Raw genomic sequence first — 21,556 nt, forward strand, 5'->3', positions numbered from 1 at the left:
TGTGTTTGGATAAGACAGTCAAATTGACTAGTCATGTTTTCAATACAACAGTGTAGTCTGGAGAGGTATTCTGTGGTAGACTATGCCTAAAGTTTTGATGACAAGAACTGTAAACTATAATTGTTGGAGATCAATGCCAGGAGACTTGACAAAATTCACATTTCTGTTTTTAATATAATTTGTTGACAGACTACACCATGGTGATTCAGAAAGGAAAAGACAGTGTAGTGGAAAATTTTAAGGTTACTATGATTATGAGTAAAACGATGCATAACAGTATAATGATTCTTGTGTAATGCACACGCTCATGGGAAAGTCTTCTGAAACTTCTCTGACCTCTGAATTACAATAAAGTTATAAAATTATTTCTTTGCTTGTACCCTCATGACGTCCTAGAAGGATTCATGTTTCTTGTTAAAGAAGATGCCTTCTATCTGTTTGTAACTAAGCAGACTGTCAAACTGTGAATGGAATGAACCCTTTCTATAAAACTGTATGCTGTGTTCTGTTAGGGGCTCTTTCTCCTGATTGTGTCCAGTAAGCAGAGTCTTCGAACCCTGTAAAGCCTTCGGATAAATACTGAGTAAGAATAAATGTTTTTCCTCTGGTTCTCTGGTTTTTGAAACAGTTTTTCCCTCACTCTTTGCTAAAAAAAAATTCTCACACCAACAGAAATGCAGAGAACAAAGACAAAAAAATTTAAATGGAAACATAGGACAATCTCCTTATGGAAAATTGTACATGGAGTGTTGTAGGAATTACATTACACTACCTTTGCCATGCTGAGAAAAATTCATCAATGGGTTAAGAAATTAAGAGGAATTTCAATTTTATTATTGGGGGCACAATAAACAAGGAGATTTCTTAAATGCAATTTTGAGGGAGGGGCTGGGGTTGAAATATTTGCCACCTTCGATAAAAAAAGCTCAAGTCTATCAATGCAATGTGGCTAGTTTTGCTAGTCTTGATTTCAGGGCATAACAAAGCAGTCTATCATGATTCAGCTAAAGTAATGAAATGATTTTTATTGTTAATGTATTTCATCCCATTGAGAAGTGGAAGTAAAAAAAGGTGATATGTGTCTTTTGTTTTAAGTATTTACTTACTGGAGCTTGTTTTGCTTGCGTTGCAGAGCCACAGCTAGCTCCTCACTTGAGACAGCTGAACTTGCTCAAAGGAATGAGAAACTGCTTTTTTGATGTGAACAATTGACACAATGATTCAAAGATTGAACAAGTAGTTTTGAGAATTTAAATTCTGCTCTGAGAAATGCACCCAAGCAACTGAGAAAAACTGCAAAATATTTAATATTTAAGGTTTTTTTTAACTTGCAGCCTCTTAACTGTCATGAGGACAACAATGTCCTTATGGACTCAGTGACTTACATGCAAGTATTTTGGGGGTGACAGTTAAGAGGTTAAAGTAAAATTTTATCACTGATACTAAGCTTAGAATCTTCTTCCAAGTATTACTAAAGCACTGAAACAAAAGCTAAAGCGTTCTTCACTGTTTTAACTTGAATGCATGAACATTTCATTCCAAGCAATTCAATTCAAGTGAATCAATACTTGAAGAAGCTGCTTCTGCCATTAACAATAACTCTAAGCATATGCTGTCTGAAGGTAACCTGAAATAAAATTTGAAGCATCTAAATACATCTATATTAAATAACTGCTAATATAAATGGAAATGGAAGGGTTGTGTTTCTGAGAAAAATTTGCATTAAGTGCTCCATATAGTAAAAATGTTTCTTTCCTAACTTCTGCAAAGCATGTAAATTAACAGCACGGCTCACATTAATTAAAGGGAAATACATATACTTTTTTATCAGTTGGTAAAAGTTAGCTAGCTTCAATTTAAACTCTGAAAGATGCTTACCTGGGATTCTTTCTGAGTGTGCAGAAATAGCGGAAACTTGATTTCAAAGGTTGCGTCTCAATTCAGTGGCTGCATCCTTCGACGGACCAGTCCAAGCCAGTCTCAGCACCATTAACTAGCGCCTTCTAGCTAGCAGTTATGCACTTGGACTGACAACACTGTGTTGAGTTCAGGAAGCTCAGAGCTACTGCTCAACTGTAGGATTGCAGAGTTAAAAATGTTAAACAGTACTGTGGTCTTGATAGTGATGCTGCTATCAAGCAGAAATACAATCTGGGGAACTCCGTGTTTACATAACAAACAACAGTAACTGCATTAACTGTAAACCTTGAAGTCTAACACAAAGTTATCTGAAAAACGCATAAAAAACTGTGTCAAGACTTGTTGCCCTAAGCCTACTACCTCTTTGCCCACTACAATACATTGCAAACAGCATTGCCTAACGTACAGCTATCTTACTATATGACAGATGTATGGTGAGCATAAAATTACACATAATCAGTATAATTAATTCACATGGCAAATTGGTGATGTCATCAATTTACCAGGTACATATGATTAGGTTTGGTCTATTATGACACAAAGAAAGTTTGATGCAGCTGAGCGCTTCTGTGTGGAAGTTATTCCACCTTGATGCTTTATGGCGAATGGTCAGATTTTGAGGTTGGCCACGTCCAAACACTTTGATGTAGAAAAAGGATTTTGATAACTATTAACCTTCAATGCCTCAAAAGACGATGCTGAGGGATTCTGAAATCTGTATGTCAAAAGCTGTAGGAGGAGTTCGCTCAGATACAACTTTTATAAAAGTGGCTCTGATCCAAAATGGCCGACTTCATGGCTACAACAGACTTTTTTAAGGTCCTGTGAAAATACACATGCTGAATTTCATGATTGTCAGTCAAAGCTTGGTTGGGGGTGATTATTTAAAGTACTCTAGAGGGCGCTGTGGGGAAATTAGGCCAGGCCCAGTAAATATTGGACTGCATTCCTTTTGTGGGTGGATTAAGACCGATCACAGTGAGTTTGGTACAGCTCGGCTGAAATATGTGGAATTTAGAGCCAACGTATGGCAACGGGCGTGACCTGTGACTTCGCCATGCCCATGGCCTCCAGCAAAAAACTCTTTGCACTTTAAAGTAAGTAAGACCAACTTGTTATCTGCAGAGGTGGGGACTCAAGTCACATGACTTGGACTCAAGTAATTAATATTAAGACTTTAGAATTGACTTAAAAAAATGTTCAGAGACTTGAACTTAACTTCTTAACAGGTTCAAGACTTGAATTGGACTTGAACCTGTTTACTTGAAAAGACTTGATTTTTTTTTTTTTTTTAAATCTATAGCTTAAAACACATTATTTATAAAGTGGGCCCCATTAAAACACTTCCTGTTTTGAAGGGGTGGGGCTTAGATGACATCAGAATATGACAACATCCAACGTGGATCACTCATACCAAGTTTGGTGCCAATTGAACATTTTATGTGAAAGCTATAGTGCTTTCTTTGCATTTGTGAGTTTGTTGCTTGGCCACACACACAAACATGCTCTAAAACTCATGATGTTGATAACTTTTAATGCCCCATCCCTTAACTACGTCCCTTCACCGAAAATGAATATGACAGCTCAAAATTCCTAGGAAGAGTTTGTTAAAGTTCAAAGTGTGAAAATATCAAAAATGGCCAAAATTTGCCCTTTGACCTAAAATGGCTGCCTCCCTGTCCATTTTACGGCAAACCTCCAGGAGACCTTTTTTCTTCACTTGGGGTGAGCTACCTATGTACAGAATTTCAGATCTCCACAATATACGGTTTGCCCTATCTCCTGTTAGGGGGCGATGTCGAGCAATGTGGCCACGTCCACTTTCGATTCCACTGGAATCCGAAAATTTCACACTGGGAACAATATTGGGCAAAGTTTGGTGAGTTTTTGAAAATGTTAAGGCCTACAAAAAGACATGTAAAAAGATGGAAAAAAAGAATAATGTCTAAGACAAAAAAAATCTTGTGATTACAATAGGTAATATCATACCAGCATTCTATTCTCTGTAAAAAATAATTTCTGCAGTCTGTAGAAAACATAATGCAAAATTTATGTTTGAGTTATGGTAATTCAATGTATTTTCAAAATAATGTTTAGGATGTTACAGTCTAACAGTTGGTACTTTACAAATTTTTAGTATAAATTTTAAAGATATTTTTACAGTGTAGGTGCAGGCTGTGCAGAGCCCAGAGAAACATCCAGTATCTCACAGCAGCGTGCAAGATATAGCAGGACAGGAATTGATGCAACGCTATAACCAGCACAGATAAGGCTGTCATCTGGTTTGGTTATGTTACATATTACTGATACAGAACCAACACTACACAAACCGATTTTAAGAACATTTTTTACATTATAAAAATTCTAGAAGCTCCCAGGAGTGTCTGTCTCATCCCTGGGGATCAGGGGATTCATTTAGCTTACATTGTGATTTATAAGAAACTGGAGGAAATAGGAACAGGGGGTTGACATTTTCAGGACTGTAAATGTATGTGACAATAAGTCTAAATGAAGAGACAGAGATATTTTGTAAAATGTACTTCAACCCAAATCCTTAACACTGGACAAAATATTCTTAATTTTGTCCCTCATATGAAAAACACACTGAAATACCTGTGCAGTTCGGAGATTTTGAGGCTCAGTGTTGTGCAAGCCTGGCCTCACAGGCAACTTTCCAATACCTGAAGAGCTGTGAATGGGAGGAGGCTGAACAGAGGATGCAGAGCTCTGGACCGCTGGGACCTGCACACAGATAGCAATCTACATTCAGGTTGTAATAAGTGAGCTGTAAGTCCTTTTTTACACATAAAATTTATACAATATGTTTTTCTTCCTAAATGGTTTCATAGAATGTATTGCTACATTTACTACAAGCTGAAAAGAATGTAGTAGGCCTTTTTGCACTGTGGAGCCAGCCTGGCCCTATTGTATTCTGGCCCTGGCTTTGTGTGCATTAAACAGAGTGATGCCTTGAAAGAGAGAGGACTACTGTATCAAGAAAATGCCTGTTGAAGATGCCTATGCCTGCCAGCTGGAGACTGTGGAACACTTTCATTCCTTGATGTCACATCCAGATCTTTCTATATGGCCTTATCAGCGAGGAAGCTGAGAAAAAAACACTACCTCAGCTTTACCTTTAACTAAATCACAAAAAAAATCTCATTTGAGTACTATCTCTAAATTGGACTCATCTGAACTACAGCTGTGCCTCTAAAAAGTTATTGAAACCAATGAATTGTGTATAAATAAAGAATGTGCTTGATGGGAACAAGTGACTTTTGTTTAGGAGGAGGTGAGTGAGGGGTGGAGTCAACTTAGGGGGGAGGATAGAGTATACATATGGTTCAATTTACCCCACATCTGCTCAACTTAGTCCTACTCCATACACAAGGTAAGTTGTGCCATGAGGCAACTTTTTTTGGTCCTGATACATTATCTAAACAGTTATGTTTACACTGTTACAAGTAGTATTAAAATATTATAAGTATCTGCAAGAAGAGAAGACCGGAAATCTTTTGGCACTGCAACTGAATGTGAGGACAATAAATAAACTGCAGATGAAAGCTATTAAAGCTGCAGTATATATATATACACACACACACACCGTATTTTCCGCACTATAAGGCGCACCTTCAATGAATGGCCTATTTTAAAAACTTTTTTCATATATAAGGCGCACCGCATTATAAGGCGCATAGAATAGACACTACAGTAGAGGCTGGGGTTACGTTATGTATCCATTAGATGGAACTGCGCACAAGGGAATGTCAACAAAATAGTCAGATATTTCAGTCAAACTTTATTAATAGATTACAAACCAGCGTTTTGAAAACTCCGTTCATTCCCAAAGTGAACAGCTGTTGCTTCCTCCACTTCCGCACCATTGATTCGTTCATGTTAAATTTTCTCGCTGCTGCTCTATTCCCGTGTTCTACTGCGTGACTGATCGCCTTGAGCTTAAACTCTGCATCGTAAGCGTGTCTCTTAATAGGAGCCATTTTGGGGTCTTTACACAAAACCCAGCATGCACCGCTGGCTGCATCGGCGGCTGCTTTCCCCCGTTTCTTCTTCTACGGGGAAAATGAAGTCGGCGGCTGCTGCTTTCCTCCGTTTCTTCTTCTACGGGGAAAATGAAGTCGGCGTCTGCTTTCCCCCGTTTCTTCTAAGGGGGAAAATGAAGTCGGCGACTGCTTACCGTAGTTGCGAGACCTGTTGTGGCTCAATATTGGTCCATATATAAGGCGCACCGGATTATATGGCGAACTGTTTTGAGAAAATTGAAGGTTTTTAGGTGCGCCTTATAGTGCGGAAAATATGGTATATATATATATATATATATATATATATATATATATATATATATATAAAGTTCCTCTGTCTTCTCCAGTGCTACTCAGAACCAAGAGGCTGGTTTGAGTGCTGTCAATCACAATTTACTGTTGTGCTGTTCATTCCCCCTCGCAATACCCCTCCTTGCTTTATGCTAAGCTGTAGCTAGCAAAGCCCTTCATAAAAGGGGCACAGACCAACAGACGGTGGCTGTTATCACTATAATGGCCACTGATGATGGCAGACAAACGGTTTTCCTGTAACAGTGAGTTGTTTCTGTGCCATTAGCTCAGCTAGTACATGAGCTTGATGACAGTGCTAAGACACTCCTTTTGGCTCTCATTGGCTGTGCATTTCTTGAAACCTAAATAGCAGCACAGGGACGAGATAGAGAATATTGATCTTTTCACAGATCATCTGTCTCATAAGATTGCTGTCACAACATGGTGAGGTTGCCTTTTGCCAGCCACATAGAAATGACATCAATGCCATGACTGAATGTGTGACTGACTACATAAACTTCTGTGTGGACAGCACAATCCCCACCAGAACAGCGAGATGCTTCCAGAATAACAAACCCTGGGCCACCAGTGAACTAATGGAACTGTTAAGCAAGAAAAAAGAGCCTTTAGGGAATGAGACAGGGAGTTATTGAGGAGAATACAGAAGCAAGTCAAAGACAAAATTACAGACAGAAAGGATAAGTACAAGAAGAAGCTGGAGAATAAACTGTAGAGGAACAATATCTTCATCCAAATCGGGAAATGCTGTTCATCCCTCTCAGAAGTCAGGTGAAGAGGCACCGGAACAAGGCAACAGGTCCAGACGGTGTCAGCCCCAAAGTCCTGAAGGCCTCAAGCTCCAAAGCAGCTCTGTGAGATTCTCCAACATCTCTTCAACCTTAGCCTGACCCCAGAGAGGGTTCCATTGTTGTGGAAAACAACCTGCTTGGTTTCCGTACCGAAGAAAACTCACCCATCAGTCATCAGTGACTATAGACCTGTTGCCCTGACATCTCACCTCATAAAGGTTGTGGGGACACTCCTCACCTGATTAAGCAGATAAGCACATATTAGGACTGGTGTGAAGTTGGAGTTGAAGACGCCATCATACACCTGCTTCAACAAACCTACTGTGATCTGGACAAAGTAGGCAGCAATGTGAGGATCAAGTTCTTTGATTTCTCCAGTGCATTTAGCACAATTCAGCTTGATTTGCTTTGTCAGAAACTCCAGAAGACACAGGTGAAGGCCTCAATCACCTGAATTTATGGCCTCTTTTCCACTGGCTCTACTGCAGCAGCCCTGCTCTACTTGGCCTGGCTTGGCTCGGCTCTACTACGAAGTAACCACGTTTCCACAGACCTGGCTCGGTTTGTAGAGGAGCAACGCCTCCTGGCGGTGGGGGGTATAGAGCCCCACCTCCAGGCAAAATGTGCTGTGCTTCATTACTGTGCGACCAAACGGAAGTTGTTATTTTTCCTAGACAAAAGAAGAAAGAGCTGAGCTATTTTTTACAGCCTGATTGTGATTTTTTTGAGATTTCAAGAAAAGGCACAGTGTGAGGAATGCTGTGAATATGAAGGACAGCTGATTTCCACCTTGCAGCTGGAAGAAATCAGGTGGCCCAGAAGTTGCAAGAAAGGATATCGCCACTTTCTGTATTATGTAACCCGCAATTAGTAAAGGACTTTTATTTTTGCGGGCCCACTTCCCGTGTTGCCCAAACTCTGCTAACTTATTTAAAGCAGAGTTTGGGCCTCCAGTGCACAGTAAAAGATCCTCACCTGTTCCACTGTGATTGTGGCTTGCTGTTGGCGTCTTCCTCAAGAATTCCTCCAAAAATCTTTCAACCTATTGATTTGATTGCTGGGTGAGTTTGCCATTTGTTAACAGTATTACTTTTTCATGTGGTACTTCTGCTCGATTGCTCATTGGAGTGTTGTTTTATTAGAATCACTGGCATTGTTTACCTGGACTGTCACCGGGATTCTGTTAGTGCTGATTGTGGCTAAGTACGTCCCACTCTCTTCAAAAAGGTAACTTGTTGCTGAATTTTGTGCCTGTTCTGACAAGTTTACATTGATGCTGAGGCACTGAAGTTTAAGATAAAATTGATCAGAACAGGATGTAGCTACACTTAAGTTGATATTGGGCAGTATATTTATTAATTAATTTATTTATTTTCCTTCCCTCACTCTGCTTGAGTATTTGACGATTAATTTATTTTATTTTTCTTGATTGATATTTTGGAAGTGCACTTCAACTTTAAATTGATTAGGTGAAATATGATAGTTTTGTTTTGTTTTACTTAAATTATGGTTAATTTAACCTGATTGAAATGTTTGTTTAATTATTAGGAATCTAATTATTGCATTTGCATTTAGTATGCATAAACTAGATGTTTAAATTTAATAATTATTTCCTTTGTATTATATTTGTACATAATTGTTTTTGATAAACACTTAATGAGTTTTCTGACCTTTTAGGTCGGGTTTTTTTTTTCCCCTGTCGGATCAGATCCTCATCTGGATCGAAAGATGGCGAGCTAAGAATGGACTATGGACTTTATGATTTGGAAATCAATTTATTGAGTCAATTCTCATGTGTCTCATTGTGTTGTTGTAATTGTATGGTTTTTTTAAATTCAAATCACTTAATATATATTCACCAAAACTAAAAGCACTGCCTCCTGTTTTTTTCACACCTCAGGCTCCTTAAAAGGCCACTCTTCTGATGCTGCTTATGTAGCCGCAGTTAGCTGCCTAGCCCATAACTGTTACCATTACAACTACTTTAAAACTTGTAGTGTCGAATATACATGCGCTATTTTTAGCTAGGGTGTTGCGAATAACTTTAGTATCGAAATTGTCATATGTTGGCACGGTACATTCATAATATATTCCAGTGGGCTTTCAGATGTTGGTAAACTGTCACTGTCATCTGACACCATAAGCGTGATTATTCGTGCAGTCCTCTGTGTTGTAAGATGTCTCATCTTATCATGTCCATCTTCCTGACTGCCAGTCAGTATTTACCTTCAAGATGTCCAGAGACCTCCACCTTTCTGAAGCAGGGATCACATGTGTCCATGTGTCCAATGAGTTAATAAAACATTTGCCATTAAGAAAATTTAGCTGATGTTCTTACAGAGTTGAACTGCATAAATAATCTATTGATTTTTTTTTCTTTTTTTTTTAATCGCCCCGCAAGGGGTCTTTTTGTGGGCTCTAGTGTCGCTTTTTCAAAGTAGGCTGACAGGAAAGGGGGAAGGAGAGGGGGGAAGACATGCGGTAAACGTCGTCGGGTCCGGGAGTCGAACCCGTGACAGCCGCGTCGAGGCCACGTTGCCTCTGAATGTGGGTCGCGCTAACCCCTCCGCCACCACGGCATGCCCAAATCTATTGATTTTAACTACTCAATATGTTTATGACTCATCTGATGTTCAAGTTATACTGGAAATGAATAAAGTTGTATTCCTTCTAATCCAAGTAGCTCTAATTTCGATCAAACCTTCAAAGTTTTCACATATCTGGTCACTAAGAATTGATTGAGTTTAAACTTTTAAACCTCCAACCTTCAAAGAACAACAAAACAGAATCCAGTAATGGATACAAATCTTATATATATATATATATATATATTTTTTTTTTTCTCCAAAGAGTTTTTGCGGCGCTAGTGGCTCGTATTTTTTTGACAGTAGACAGACAGGAAGAAGGGTGAGGAGAGCGGGGAAGACATGCATATATATATATATATATATAAAATAATGACAATTATCACTGAAAACTAGGCAGCACCAGATGAGTCGTGTTTAGTTGCAGCCGCAGCGCAGAGTCTGACAAACATATATATATATATATACTGTACATATATATATACTGTATATCTTATATCTTAATCTGCTGTTAATGTGAGCGACCACGCAGAGATCTTAAAAACTCTTTTCATAAAGCTCGTGCAACCAAAACAGTTTCTGTGGCGCTTTTTAAAAACTCACACACAAAATGAAAGCGCTACTAAAGCCACATAAATTATATTGTGTTAAAAATTATGATGCAAATTGGATTTAAGTGTCATAAAGATTAAAATTTTTGTTGTGCTATTAAATTTATAGATGGTATTGTGTGGCAGGACTCTTTGAATCACTGTAATTCATTTCAGAGAGCTGGTTGATTAGTTTGTCTTGTGAGCTCAATTAAAGGAAATCTACTTAAGAAGGATGTTCCACATTATTAAGCAGGCCACAGGTTTCAAGCAATATGGGAAAGAGAAAGAATCTCTGCTGATGAAAATCATCAGATAGTGTATTGCCGTATGATAAATATCTAATGTTTTCATACCTTGACAAAAGCTGAAACGTTATCGTACTATGAAGAGATTTGTGGCTGATTCAGAACAAAGATAGGTTTGTACAGATAAAAGCAGAATGAGGAAGGTTTCTGTTAGACAAATTCACCAGATTAAGAGAGTAGCTGTTAAAATGCCCTTACAAAGCAGCAAACAGTTATTTGAAGCTGCTGGTGCCTCTGGAACCTCAAGGTGGAGGATCCTCCAGAGGCTTGCGGTGCATGAACCTACTATTGGGCCCCTAACCAGAGCTCATAAGCAGAAACGGTCGCAGTGGGCCCAGCCGTACATGAAGATTAATTTTCAAACAGACTTGTTCACAGATGACTGCTGTGCAACCCTGGATGGTCCAGATGGATGCAGTAGTGGATTGGTGGTGGATGGCCACCACGTCCCAACATGGCTGTGACGTCAGCAAGGAGGTGGTGGAGTCATTTTTTGGGCCGAAATCATGGGGAGAGAGAGAGCTGATCGACCCCTTCAGAGTCCCTGAAGGTGTGAAAATGACCTCAGCAAAGTATATGGACTTTCTGACTGATCACTTTCTTTCATGGTTCTAAAAGAAGAGCCGTACCTTCCGTAGAAAAATCATTCTTTATAATCCATAAAATGTTTAGAAAATCTGCTGTGCATAATAATTTGGAACAGTGCATTTTGAGTTTATTTTTGAAATAAATACTGTTCTGTAGCTTTGTCCAGTATAATTTTATTTATACTGTAATAGTTCATGACTTGAAAATTATACTGACCATCATTTGCATTGACCATTTAAGAAAATCTGAGAAAATATCACTTGCATAATAATTTGGAACACGCTGTAAATCTCCCATTTATCCCTCTCTATCCAGCACAGATGCTCCGTGAAGCGGATTTAGGTCTTCATGCAGGGCCAGTCCCTGGTCGTATGAGGCCTTGAGCAAAATTTGACTTAGGGGCCTCTCTTCCTGCTAAGAACATCAGCACCACTAACAGCATTTCACCGTGGATTTAGTAAATTCTGGGAGAAGGGGATAGTTTTTGGCCAACCTAAAAAGCAATCAGTTATAATTGCATGATACTAATTTGTATTTGTGAACAAAGAGAGCGCAAACTCAAAGATTAAACTCAGATCATCAGATTGTAGCTATGGTAACAAAACAATTTAACTATGTAAAAGTTCAAAGAACAATCTGCAAAGTAAACTTGCCAGCTCCTTAAAATCTTAAATTTAAATGTTAAACAATTTCAAATCTTTGATTTATGTATGCCAACACCATTAAATCAAATTTAGCATCATTGATATTTTCAATAAACAAATTGTTTTAACATAACAATTGTTAAAATAATTAACAATTGTTAATTGTTTTAACACATTTAAAAATTTTAACACATTTTCTGTGTTAAAATGTTAGCATTTATGCATTTATGGGGGCATTATGGAAACGCTGACTTAGTTTGGATTAAACTAAAGCGGAAATAATTGATATTCATTTTAATTGTATTTTATGATATGTTGTTTTTAAGACTCTATAGTTTCACTGACGATGTCTTCCTGTAACATATAACTAACTATCCAGTAATGTCTTACATTTCCTGTCTTAACATAACATCTTTTAATACAAAAATACGGTGGACTGCTGGTGGACTGTCGGTGGACCGCCTCGGTGCCAAAATCACCGGGTTTAGCAAGTTTTCTGGGAGAAACCCTGTGTAATGAAACGTTGCATTTGTTCCAAAGGCTGATCTCCCCAATCACTAACATTGGTCTAATATTTTGGTGCTCTAGTGACAGTGTCTGCTATCACTAAATGAAAATATTTTCATTTAGTGGTTTTGTGTATATGACAAAAAATAATAAGCTATAGCTTATTATTTATTATAGCTTATTATTATTATCTTCTAAGGATGTAAATAATAAAAATCACTAACCTTTTGAACAACGTTCTCCTTCTGCATCTGGCTTTGTCTAAGCTTCTTGAGCAAGACGAGGCGGGCTTCTTCCAGGCGCAGCTCTTCCCTCAGAGCTTTGATCATCTGCTGTCGCTCCTCTCCTGTTTTTCCCTGGAGAAAACACACACAAACACACGCATACACAGTAACTACTTTTATACAGTGACTTTTACAGTCATGGATTTTTAACTAAAACCATTAACTTTTGTAATGATACTTGGTTGAATTGGCTCACCAAGATCAACATGTGAGTGGCGAAAGAAGAATGGTTATATGCCAGTTTATGGAAAAACAGATTCAGAACAAAAAGCAGCACTTTCACTGAATATTTTATACACTGAAAAGTTTTAAACCCGCGGTGTCTAAAGTCTGATTCTGGGACTATTTGCAGTCAGAATGATTTTGTGGGCCCCATTTCAAGAGTGGCCCAATTGTGATTCATCAGCCAAGTTAGTTGATGCAGATATATGGTTTTAAAGATTCTATTTATCAAGACTAAGATATTAGAAAACAATCAGCAGCCAAATTTATTGACCTTGTATAAAGTTCTTTTGGTAATTTGTCAAACTGGGAAAACATGCAGGTTTATTTTGTGCTTCAAATCTACCATGAGTTATAGATTTTCCGGACTATGAGTCGCAGTTTTTTTCCACAGTTGGCCGGGGGTGCGACTTATACTCTGTAGCGACTTATGTGTGAAATTATTAACACATTATTCTATCATATCACATGTTATTTTCAAACTAAACCGTTCTCAGTTTGTTCTAGATCTGTGTTGATAATTTCAACATTGACGGTAACTTATAAAAACAATTGAGAAGGGCTTAACAAAAATGGCACCAAAAAGAAAATCATATTCTGCAGATTACAAGCAGCAAGTAGTAAAATATGCAGCCGAAAACGGTAATCCAGCAGCAGAAAGAAAGTTTGGAGTTAGCGAGAAACTTGTAAGGGACTGGCGAAAAGCGGAGGTTACTCTTACAGAAATGAAGAAAACAAAAAAAGCCAATCGCGGGCTAAAAGCTAGGTGGCCACAGCTAGAGGAATGAGTTCGCACATGGATGCTTGAACAACGTGCTGCCAGGAAAGGCTTGTCAACAGTGTAGTTGCGTCTCCAAGCCCAGGTATTTGCCAAGGAGATGAATATAAATGACTTTGCAGGAGGACCTTCTTGGTGTTATTGCTTTATGCAACGCGATCGCCTCTCTATCAGAGAAAGGACAACGATGTCCCCTAACCTCAGTTACCTGCTGGGCTCCTGGTCTCCTACCACAGAGTCCAGTGAGGAGGAGTGAGCTGGGGAAACGCAGGTTTAAAAGCCAAATGTAACAGCTGCAGTCTGGGAGGCTTTGGATTCAATCTGAATGACTGTGGTGAACCTGTGGAGCCGCTATGTTGTAAAACAGCAGCAACTAATCAAGAACCAACATATCTGCACCTAAAATGCACAAATGCCGTTTGCTTGCTTGGGGACCATCCTATTCACAATCACTGAGGTGCAGTGGTGGTTTCTGGTATGAGCAACATGGGCAACCACCCAGGGTGACATCTTGTGGGGGCGGCTGCTTTTCCCCTCTCCCATCAACTGGAGGATCTGAATGTGAACAGTGCCTAATTCAACCCCCCCAAAATCCCTTCCCAATGTTTTATAATTAAAAGGTCCAGTGCTAAATGTTCTTTTGAAATTTGTTTATTAACCCCTGAGAAAGGTGTATGTGCATTGTCAGACAATTTTTATGCTATTAGTTAACAATGGTCTCAAAATGACAATATTATCGTTTATCACAATAATTTCTGGGACAATTAATAGTCCAACAAAATATGTTATTGTGACAGGCCTTTGTATGTATTCCACCACTAAAATGTGCATTGAGTTAATTCTTTTTGTTCAGTAATCACATGACAGAATGCATCAATTAGAGATTGCTACTGAATCTAAAGTGTTTCAGTTAAATGTTGAAATTTCAATTGATACCCACTAATAAAATTGTATTGACAGCTGTCACTATCCTCACATAATCTTATTTTGCAGTTATTCTTGTGAATAAAAGCTGTAAAAAGATTCATTTTTGGGAATTATATGACCAGTGGTTTGCAGATAAAGAAACTAAAAATATGTTCTATTATTTTGGAAATAACCAAATTTCAAGGAAATTAGTAAAGACCAACTGGTGTAGCCATCAATATGTATGTTACAGCTACTTCCTTCTGCAGAAAAGCACGATAAGCTCAGTCAAAAATAATACATAAATATAAATAAATACATAATAAAAAACATAATCCATAGTTTCTCATCAGGAAACTATGGATTATGGAATTACAGAAGAAACCTCTCATTACATTTTAGACTTCAATGAAACCAATTTTTAAAATAAATTTTTTTACCATGGCTCTTTTAAATTCGATTTTACCATCAATAATAAAGTGATTATCAGTAACTAAATAAATACTGATTGTCATACTAAAACTTCTAGAAGTAAAAAAATATTCTATAGTAGGGGTTGTTCATGTTTCTCTAAATCAGTGCTTCTCAATTCCAGTCCTCAGGCCCCCCTGCTATGCAGGTTTTACATGTGTCTCTGTTTCAGAACAGCTGATCCAAATGATTGCATGACCTCTTCTGCAGTCATCAAGTACTGCAGAAGCCTGTTAATCACCCACATATTCAATCCAGGTGTGTGGCAAAAGGGGACCACCTGAAACATGCAGGGCAGGGGGGCCTGAGGACCAGAATTGAGAAACACTGCTCTAAATAAACATTAGTGATGATGATATAATAAATAAGGCTATGTTTCGTGATGTACATCAAGTGAACTTTGTGTTGACATCCCCACTAGGCATGTGTGATGCGGCATAAAATTCAAATCACATATATTGTGATGGATAGCAGTAATAATATACATCACAATATAATTTATATATAACTTACAATATAAAAAAAATCATATACTAATTGAGTGGAATGTATATATTTGTATGCATAAAAACTTGTTTAACACTAGTTTTTGTGGATGCTGTTCGCATGCAACATTCGGTTTTAAGCAACAGCAACATAAAACCGTTTTGCTTTATGTTGATTGCCAGGTCTCCCTTAAAATATTAATTTTAAGGGAGACCTGGCAATGATAGGCAGGAGCATAATCTCAATGGTGACTACCTGGTTAAATCAAAGTTAAAAAAATAAATGAAAAATATATCTCTTGCTAAAAACACAATAACTTTAATATAATGTTGTCTGCGTCAAATCCTGCTTTGTCTTCTCAGTGTAGTTACTGGAACTTGTAGTCAGCTGCATTTCTGATATTCAAGCATATGCTTCGTGTTAAGGTGGTAAAACAAATTGATTGTATGTCCTCTCTTCCACACACTTTGCAGATTACAATTTTCTGCTCCTGATCTGAGTGTTTTACTTTGTGCATGGTCCGGTGGGGTCATCACATCTGCGCTTTTTTCTGTCAAGTCTAGAAAGACTGTCAGACTGTCACACCCCATGGCGCTTCCACAATGTCCAACAGTGAAACCTGCCATGCTCCTCCTGAGCATTGCACTAAGACAGTGGGAGGGTTAGAAGCGGGGTTCATTGGACTCAGCGAACGTTATCCCGTGCGCGTCATGGAGGGATTTGCACCGATCCCACATGCGCTTTTACCCCTTGCTTTTCCGCTGTACAACTGTGACATCTGCTGTGCTTCTCCTGAGCATCGCACTAAGACCACAGGAAGATAAACTTGAATTAAGTCCAGATAAGTTAAGTTTTTGCACCTGCCTTTTTAGCGAGCTCTTCCTTTGTGCTTTCAGCCACGCTACTTTCCGCTTGCTCTATTTTGATATTGCGTCATAAACAAGCATTACTGCAATTAGCTGGTAGACTCTCTACCGTAGGCCGAACGGTAGAGACGGTTATAGCACTTTGGCCTACGTATACAGTAGAAACATATACAGTATACGTTTCTACCATATACCGTATATATTGCACATTCCTGCTCTCCACTTTGATATTTAGCACTATTTTGACAACACAACGTTTCCCCTAAGCATGTGAAAGTGGTGGAAAGCTCCTGGCCCCAGTGTTACACAACGAGAGCACAAACTCTACATTACGTTTGGTACCCCACTATCAAGAATCATACTTTCCTAGTTGAATAATTACAATCAGGAAAGTATTCAGTTTCCTGATTATCTTCATTCACAGAGAGTCCACTGCAAACCAGTGCTACTACATACCAGGTGTGCTCATTTAAACTTGGCTTTCCATTTTTTTTGCATGGCTGTTTGCTCTAAAAGAATCAATACATCCAGGTGGTACCTAAATTGAAAAACCCATCATCAAAAAATTGAGTCAAAATAGTAAAATACAAATAGTAAATTCAAAGCCGCCAACCATATGAAATATGAAACTCTAAATTTCGAAAACTGAATTTTAAAAACTAATTTAAATTCGGTTTCAGAGATAGTTTTTTCACTGTCTGTTAAAATGAATCTCCAAAGGTATGCTAAATATTTGTCATAGCCACATTAAGACAGAGGTAATATTGAATCATGGTGTACAAAGAAGAAGTGGGAGCTGTTCTAAATGAACCTTAAAAATCTCCAAGTTAGCCTGGTGCATGCGCTCTTCGGGTCGAGGTGTTGTCCTGGGACTGGACGCCTCGTTGTCTGAAAGTATGATGACATCTGGAGAAGGAGTTTGTCTGTCACGATCAACCTCGCTAAAAAAAGAACAAAAACAAAAAGTTAGAACATCTAAAGACTGAGATCAATACAAGACAAATCAATTAGATGTATTAGATGTAATGTAAAAAGATGTAAACCAGTAGACATGCTTGAACTTTATTTTTTTTAAAATACAAAATAAAAATCACACCAAGTTAATATTATGTAGTTCCAGAGTTTCAAACTGTCAATTCAAAACTGTAGCCAAGTCAGAAGACTGACCACAGCTGCACCCTTTTCTTCTTCTTTATTGCTGCCAGTTCTTCAACATGCTGCTGGCAGCGCTGCTATGTCACGGTCATTCCACCGTAAAACTTAAATGCATGTGTTCCTATCACTGCTCCTTATTAAACTCAAAATTGCTTCTTTGTACTGAGCAGCTCTCGGTCCACAGGTAAACCATAATACTGCTTTGAAGTTTGCAGTTAAGTAATAACAAGCCTGTCCAATCAATGCCGTCAGCTGTTAATCAAATCGCTTTGGTGGCATACCTGACTCGGTCCAGCTAATACTACCCCTGAATAGGTATGAAAATCTGAGAATTGCAGAGTCATGCTGAATTTGCTAATGAAAAATGAATCTGGTCAGGGACGGACCGGACCAAACTGGTTAGAGGCGGCTAGTGGAAAAGCTTGTTAAAGGAACTGGTTTGAGACAACCACTATGATTGTTACTAGAAAATCTGAATATTCAGACAATTAGGAAGATAAAACATGGTAAGATAAAATTGTGATTTTTCTTCTCTGCAACTTTGACATCAATGGAGAAAAAAAGTACTTGATGCATTTTTACTAAACCAAAACACGTAAATCATAGAGATTAAAGATATTCAAACAGGGTTGAATAGCTGTGATTTCATTTCTTATAAAGATCACGCCGCATTTCTCTCAATACATAATTAAAACATATCGGTTTTCATACAGTATTTGCCAACTCATCCAAATTATCGGAATCAGGTGTTCCAATCATTTCCATGGTGAAGAGGGGTCAGCTCAGTTTGGAGCTGACCCCTTTCTCTTCCAACATAACTGAGCACCAGAGCACAAAGCAAGGTCCATAAAGACATGGATGGCAGAGTCTGGGGTCAATGAACTTGACTGGCCTGCACAGAGTCCTGACCTCAACCTAATAGAACACCTTTGGGATGAATTAGAGCGGAGACTGAGAGCCAGGCCTTCTTGTCCAACATCACGATGTGACCTCACAAATCCACTTCTGGAAGAATGGTCAAATATCCCCATATACACTCCTAAACCTTGTGGACAGCCTTCCCAGAAGAGTTGAAGCTGTTCTAGCTGTAAAGGGTGGACCAACGTCATATTGATTAGGGATTAAGCCCATATGTGAGTCAAGGCAGATGAGCAAATACTTTTGGCAATATAGTGTATTATAAAAGCTGAAAAGTAAATTATAAAACAATATTTGTGTTTGTTAAACAAGGCTAAGAGAAAGATATCTTGGGCAACGAGTTCATTCAGTTCTTGAAATTGATTTCGTAAAATCAAAGAACCACGTTCAGAACAGGACACTAGGAAGTGATATGAAGGGACCCATATTGTTTGGGTTACACAGCATCTAAGCAGTTGCTGGATTTTTAGGAAATCCAATTAGGAAACAATCAACAGGATGGCAGTCAAGGTTTATTTGTTCATTTGGGTTCTGAACACTGTTCAATTCTCTTGTAAAAGAACAGCTTCTATCTTTTAAGATAGTTGCTTGATCTCAGCTAGATGCAAACTGACACTGCCAAAGTCTACCACAGATTGAGATGCACTAACATATTGTTCTCAATGTTTTTTGTTTTTTTATTGGCAATTTTAAACTTTCAGTGTATTAGTAAACTGTAACATAACTCAAAGCAATCATCTTAATTTTGTAGTCTTTAACTTTACAGGAGACATGAATACTTTTGAGGAACGAAGTAACACAATGGGAAATTATATTCATTTGTACAATTCTTCACTAAATACCATAAAAATAAGACTGTCAAATGGTTAACTCCTCGATGGAAATTGAAACGTTGTTGTGAAAGGAGAAGCCTATCTCCGTGTGGGTGTCTCCGTGAGTTTAGAAACGCAAAACAGAGGATGCAGGGAGGAAGGGGGAACCCCACTGGGAGGAGCATGACAAACACTGAAGCAGGAGAAGTATCCCACAGCTGGTCTGTGCTATTGTATGAAAGTTGTGTGCAAAAACACACATTGTCACATTGTCTGAAACTATGTGACTGTGGATCGATTATTTGGCTTCAGACAAAGTATGTTGGAGCCAACAAAACTTTATATTGTGCATTCTAGTTTGCCTTTCTCTCTGCTGCATGCTGAGAAAATATGCAATACAGACTTATTAAACACGCCACAGAAATCTGAACCCGATTCTCCCCCAAGTATCAAATCAATATTTGTGGTTGGGTTCGGGCCACAAATATAAACTCTAAACCACATCCACTACTTTACTCACGATTACCATAGAAATACAGGTAGTGGTATATTGTACCACTACCTGTACCCTACAATACGGGTAGTGGTGTATAGCTGATCTAATGTATAATATTTTGTGGACTGCACCCACAAAATATTATACATCTGTGCTATGAAGTAGAGAGGGAAAAAAACTAAACATACTAGTTAAATTAAAGGTGTGACCCTATTTAGAAAACCAGATTACTTTATTCGCTATAATCTTTTAGGAAATAAATACTTGACTCACCATCTTCTTCCAGCACTCATATCCACTGGCTCATCCATAATGTTTTCCTTTCCATTCTTACTTTGACCGGCATGAACACTGTGGCTGCCAAGCCTTAAACTTCCATTCAGCTTCTCCTCATATGCCGCACCCATTAGATTCTGGTGGTGGATGGAGCTGGCACTGGGGCCTTTTCCATCTCCAAGCGTCCCTGGGACCTCTAGGGCAGCCAGATCAGCTAAGTCCTTGCGTTTGAGAAGGGCAAGCATCTTCAGGCGCTCCATGGCCTCGTGACCCTCCATTTTTAGGCGCTTTGACAGAGCCTCCTCCCTCTCACTGGATGACTCCAGGCCTCGCTTTAACAAGTTGAGCCTCAGTGTATCATCAGACATCCGCTCCATCCTATGAGGTTAAAAAAAAAAAAAGAGAGAGAAAAATAAAAGCATTAACAAAGTCAGACTAGACAAACTAACCATGCCTTCAGTCACAGATTTAAGACAAAAGGGTCCAAAACTATTCTTTGTTGGTCTGGCAGTCATCACACTTCAGTTTTTAACAGGAGATGGACAATATGACTAAAATATTTAATTGCACAGTGTCCCTCCCCTCCACCCACACAGTGAGCTTTGGCATCTCACCACTAAAATGAAACATCACGTTTTGACATTAGGGGTAGTTAGTGTTCAACTAACTGACCAAACAAAATGTCAACATGTACAGACACATGAATCATTATAGTCTGCCAAATAATTGAAGCAGTCTTTTGCAATAGTGATATTGCATTCAGGTCTAGTTGTGCAGGTCTATTTTGACAAAAACTTTGTTGTTCCTCCTCAAAAGTGACATCCTCTTAAGGTTTGTTCAAGTGAAAAGAGACAAAGCAGATTGATGCATGATACAAACAAAATATATGAAACAGCAGCTGCTCAAAACTACAAAATAAAAATGTGCATTGAGTTTTAAAAGTCCAAATAGTCACTGAATAGCAAAGTGAAACAATGAACCACTTTGCCAAGCAGCATTTTTTCCCTCCCACACAATATGGTAGTAATGCGTTCCTTAAAACACAACCACAAGGTGGTGATAATGAACCAAATGGTCAGAGAGGATATGTATTTTCTCCCTGTGATTCATTTATATATTTATTTTTAAATCATGTCACACCCTGGATTCCATGGCTTCTTTTCACCAGGTTGTCAATTGTCCCACCAGGAGAAACAAGACAAGTGATTTACTGTATACTAATGTAAAGGGTGCATACAGGGCTGTTGCCCTTCCCTCACTGGGCAAGTCAGCCCCAGTACCCCCACATGGTCCAAAGGCAGGGTGTCTCCACTCACTCTATCAGAAGACAGAGTCCTGAAGCAGAGGAGGCCCTGAGAGACTATTATAATATAACAATCTTGTATGTGAAGGGATGACTTCGTGTCTAACAAATTATACACCATTGTGTATGCGCACTACACGATGCTGTTACTCCTCTCGTCTTTTTACTTTAAAAATTTTTTTTAAATTGATTATTTGACAACATTAATAAGCTTCTAGTAAAGTGCAAAGATAATCTTAAACAATGTTGACTGAGAGTAATCTTTTTCTTTGGTGTTCAGATACTTTTTTTTTACTCTGCT

The 21,556-nt window shown here is 38.5% G+C and overlaps 1 protein-coding gene and 1 long non-coding RNA gene across 3 annotated transcripts in view; one reads left to right on the plus strand and one right to left on the minus strand.

Annotated features, from left to right (window-relative positions):
- gatad2b (GATA zinc finger domain containing 2B) overlaps window positions 1-21,556 on the minus strand; it is a 46,435-nt gene that overhangs the window by 13,197 nt on the left and 11,682 nt on the right. Inside the window, exons 2-5 of one of the 2 annotated variants that reach the window (XM_028036910.1) lie at window positions 19,950-20,330; window positions 17,107-17,236; window positions 12,507-12,638; window positions 4,534-4,662 (exon numbers count right to left, since the gene is read on the minus strand). In XM_028036910.1, coding sequence (XP_027892711.1) covers window positions 4,534-4,662; window positions 12,507-12,638; window positions 17,107-17,236; window positions 19,950-20,329 — 771 coding nt within the window. In that variant the 5' untranslated portion in view covers window position 20,330. The remainder of the gene's footprint in view (window positions 1-4,533; window positions 4,663-12,506; window positions 12,639-17,106; window positions 17,237-19,949; window positions 20,331-21,556) is intronic. The other variant, XM_028036911.1, reaches the window with a different exon arrangement.
- LOC114156464 (uncharacterized) lies at window positions 6,269-9,416 on the plus strand. The gene is made up of 3 exons (XR_003597946.1): window positions 6,269-8,121; window positions 8,203-8,287; window positions 8,738-9,416. It is a non-coding gene; the product is annotated as an uncharacterized LOC114156464 (long non-coding RNA).

The sequence above is a fragment of the Xiphophorus couchianus genome, chromosome 13, assembly GCF_001444195.1.
Source record: "Xiphophorus couchianus chromosome 13, X_couchianus-1.0, whole genome shotgun sequence".
Lineage (NCBI taxonomy): Eukaryota > Metazoa > Chordata > Actinopteri > Cyprinodontiformes > Poeciliidae > Xiphophorus > Xiphophorus couchianus.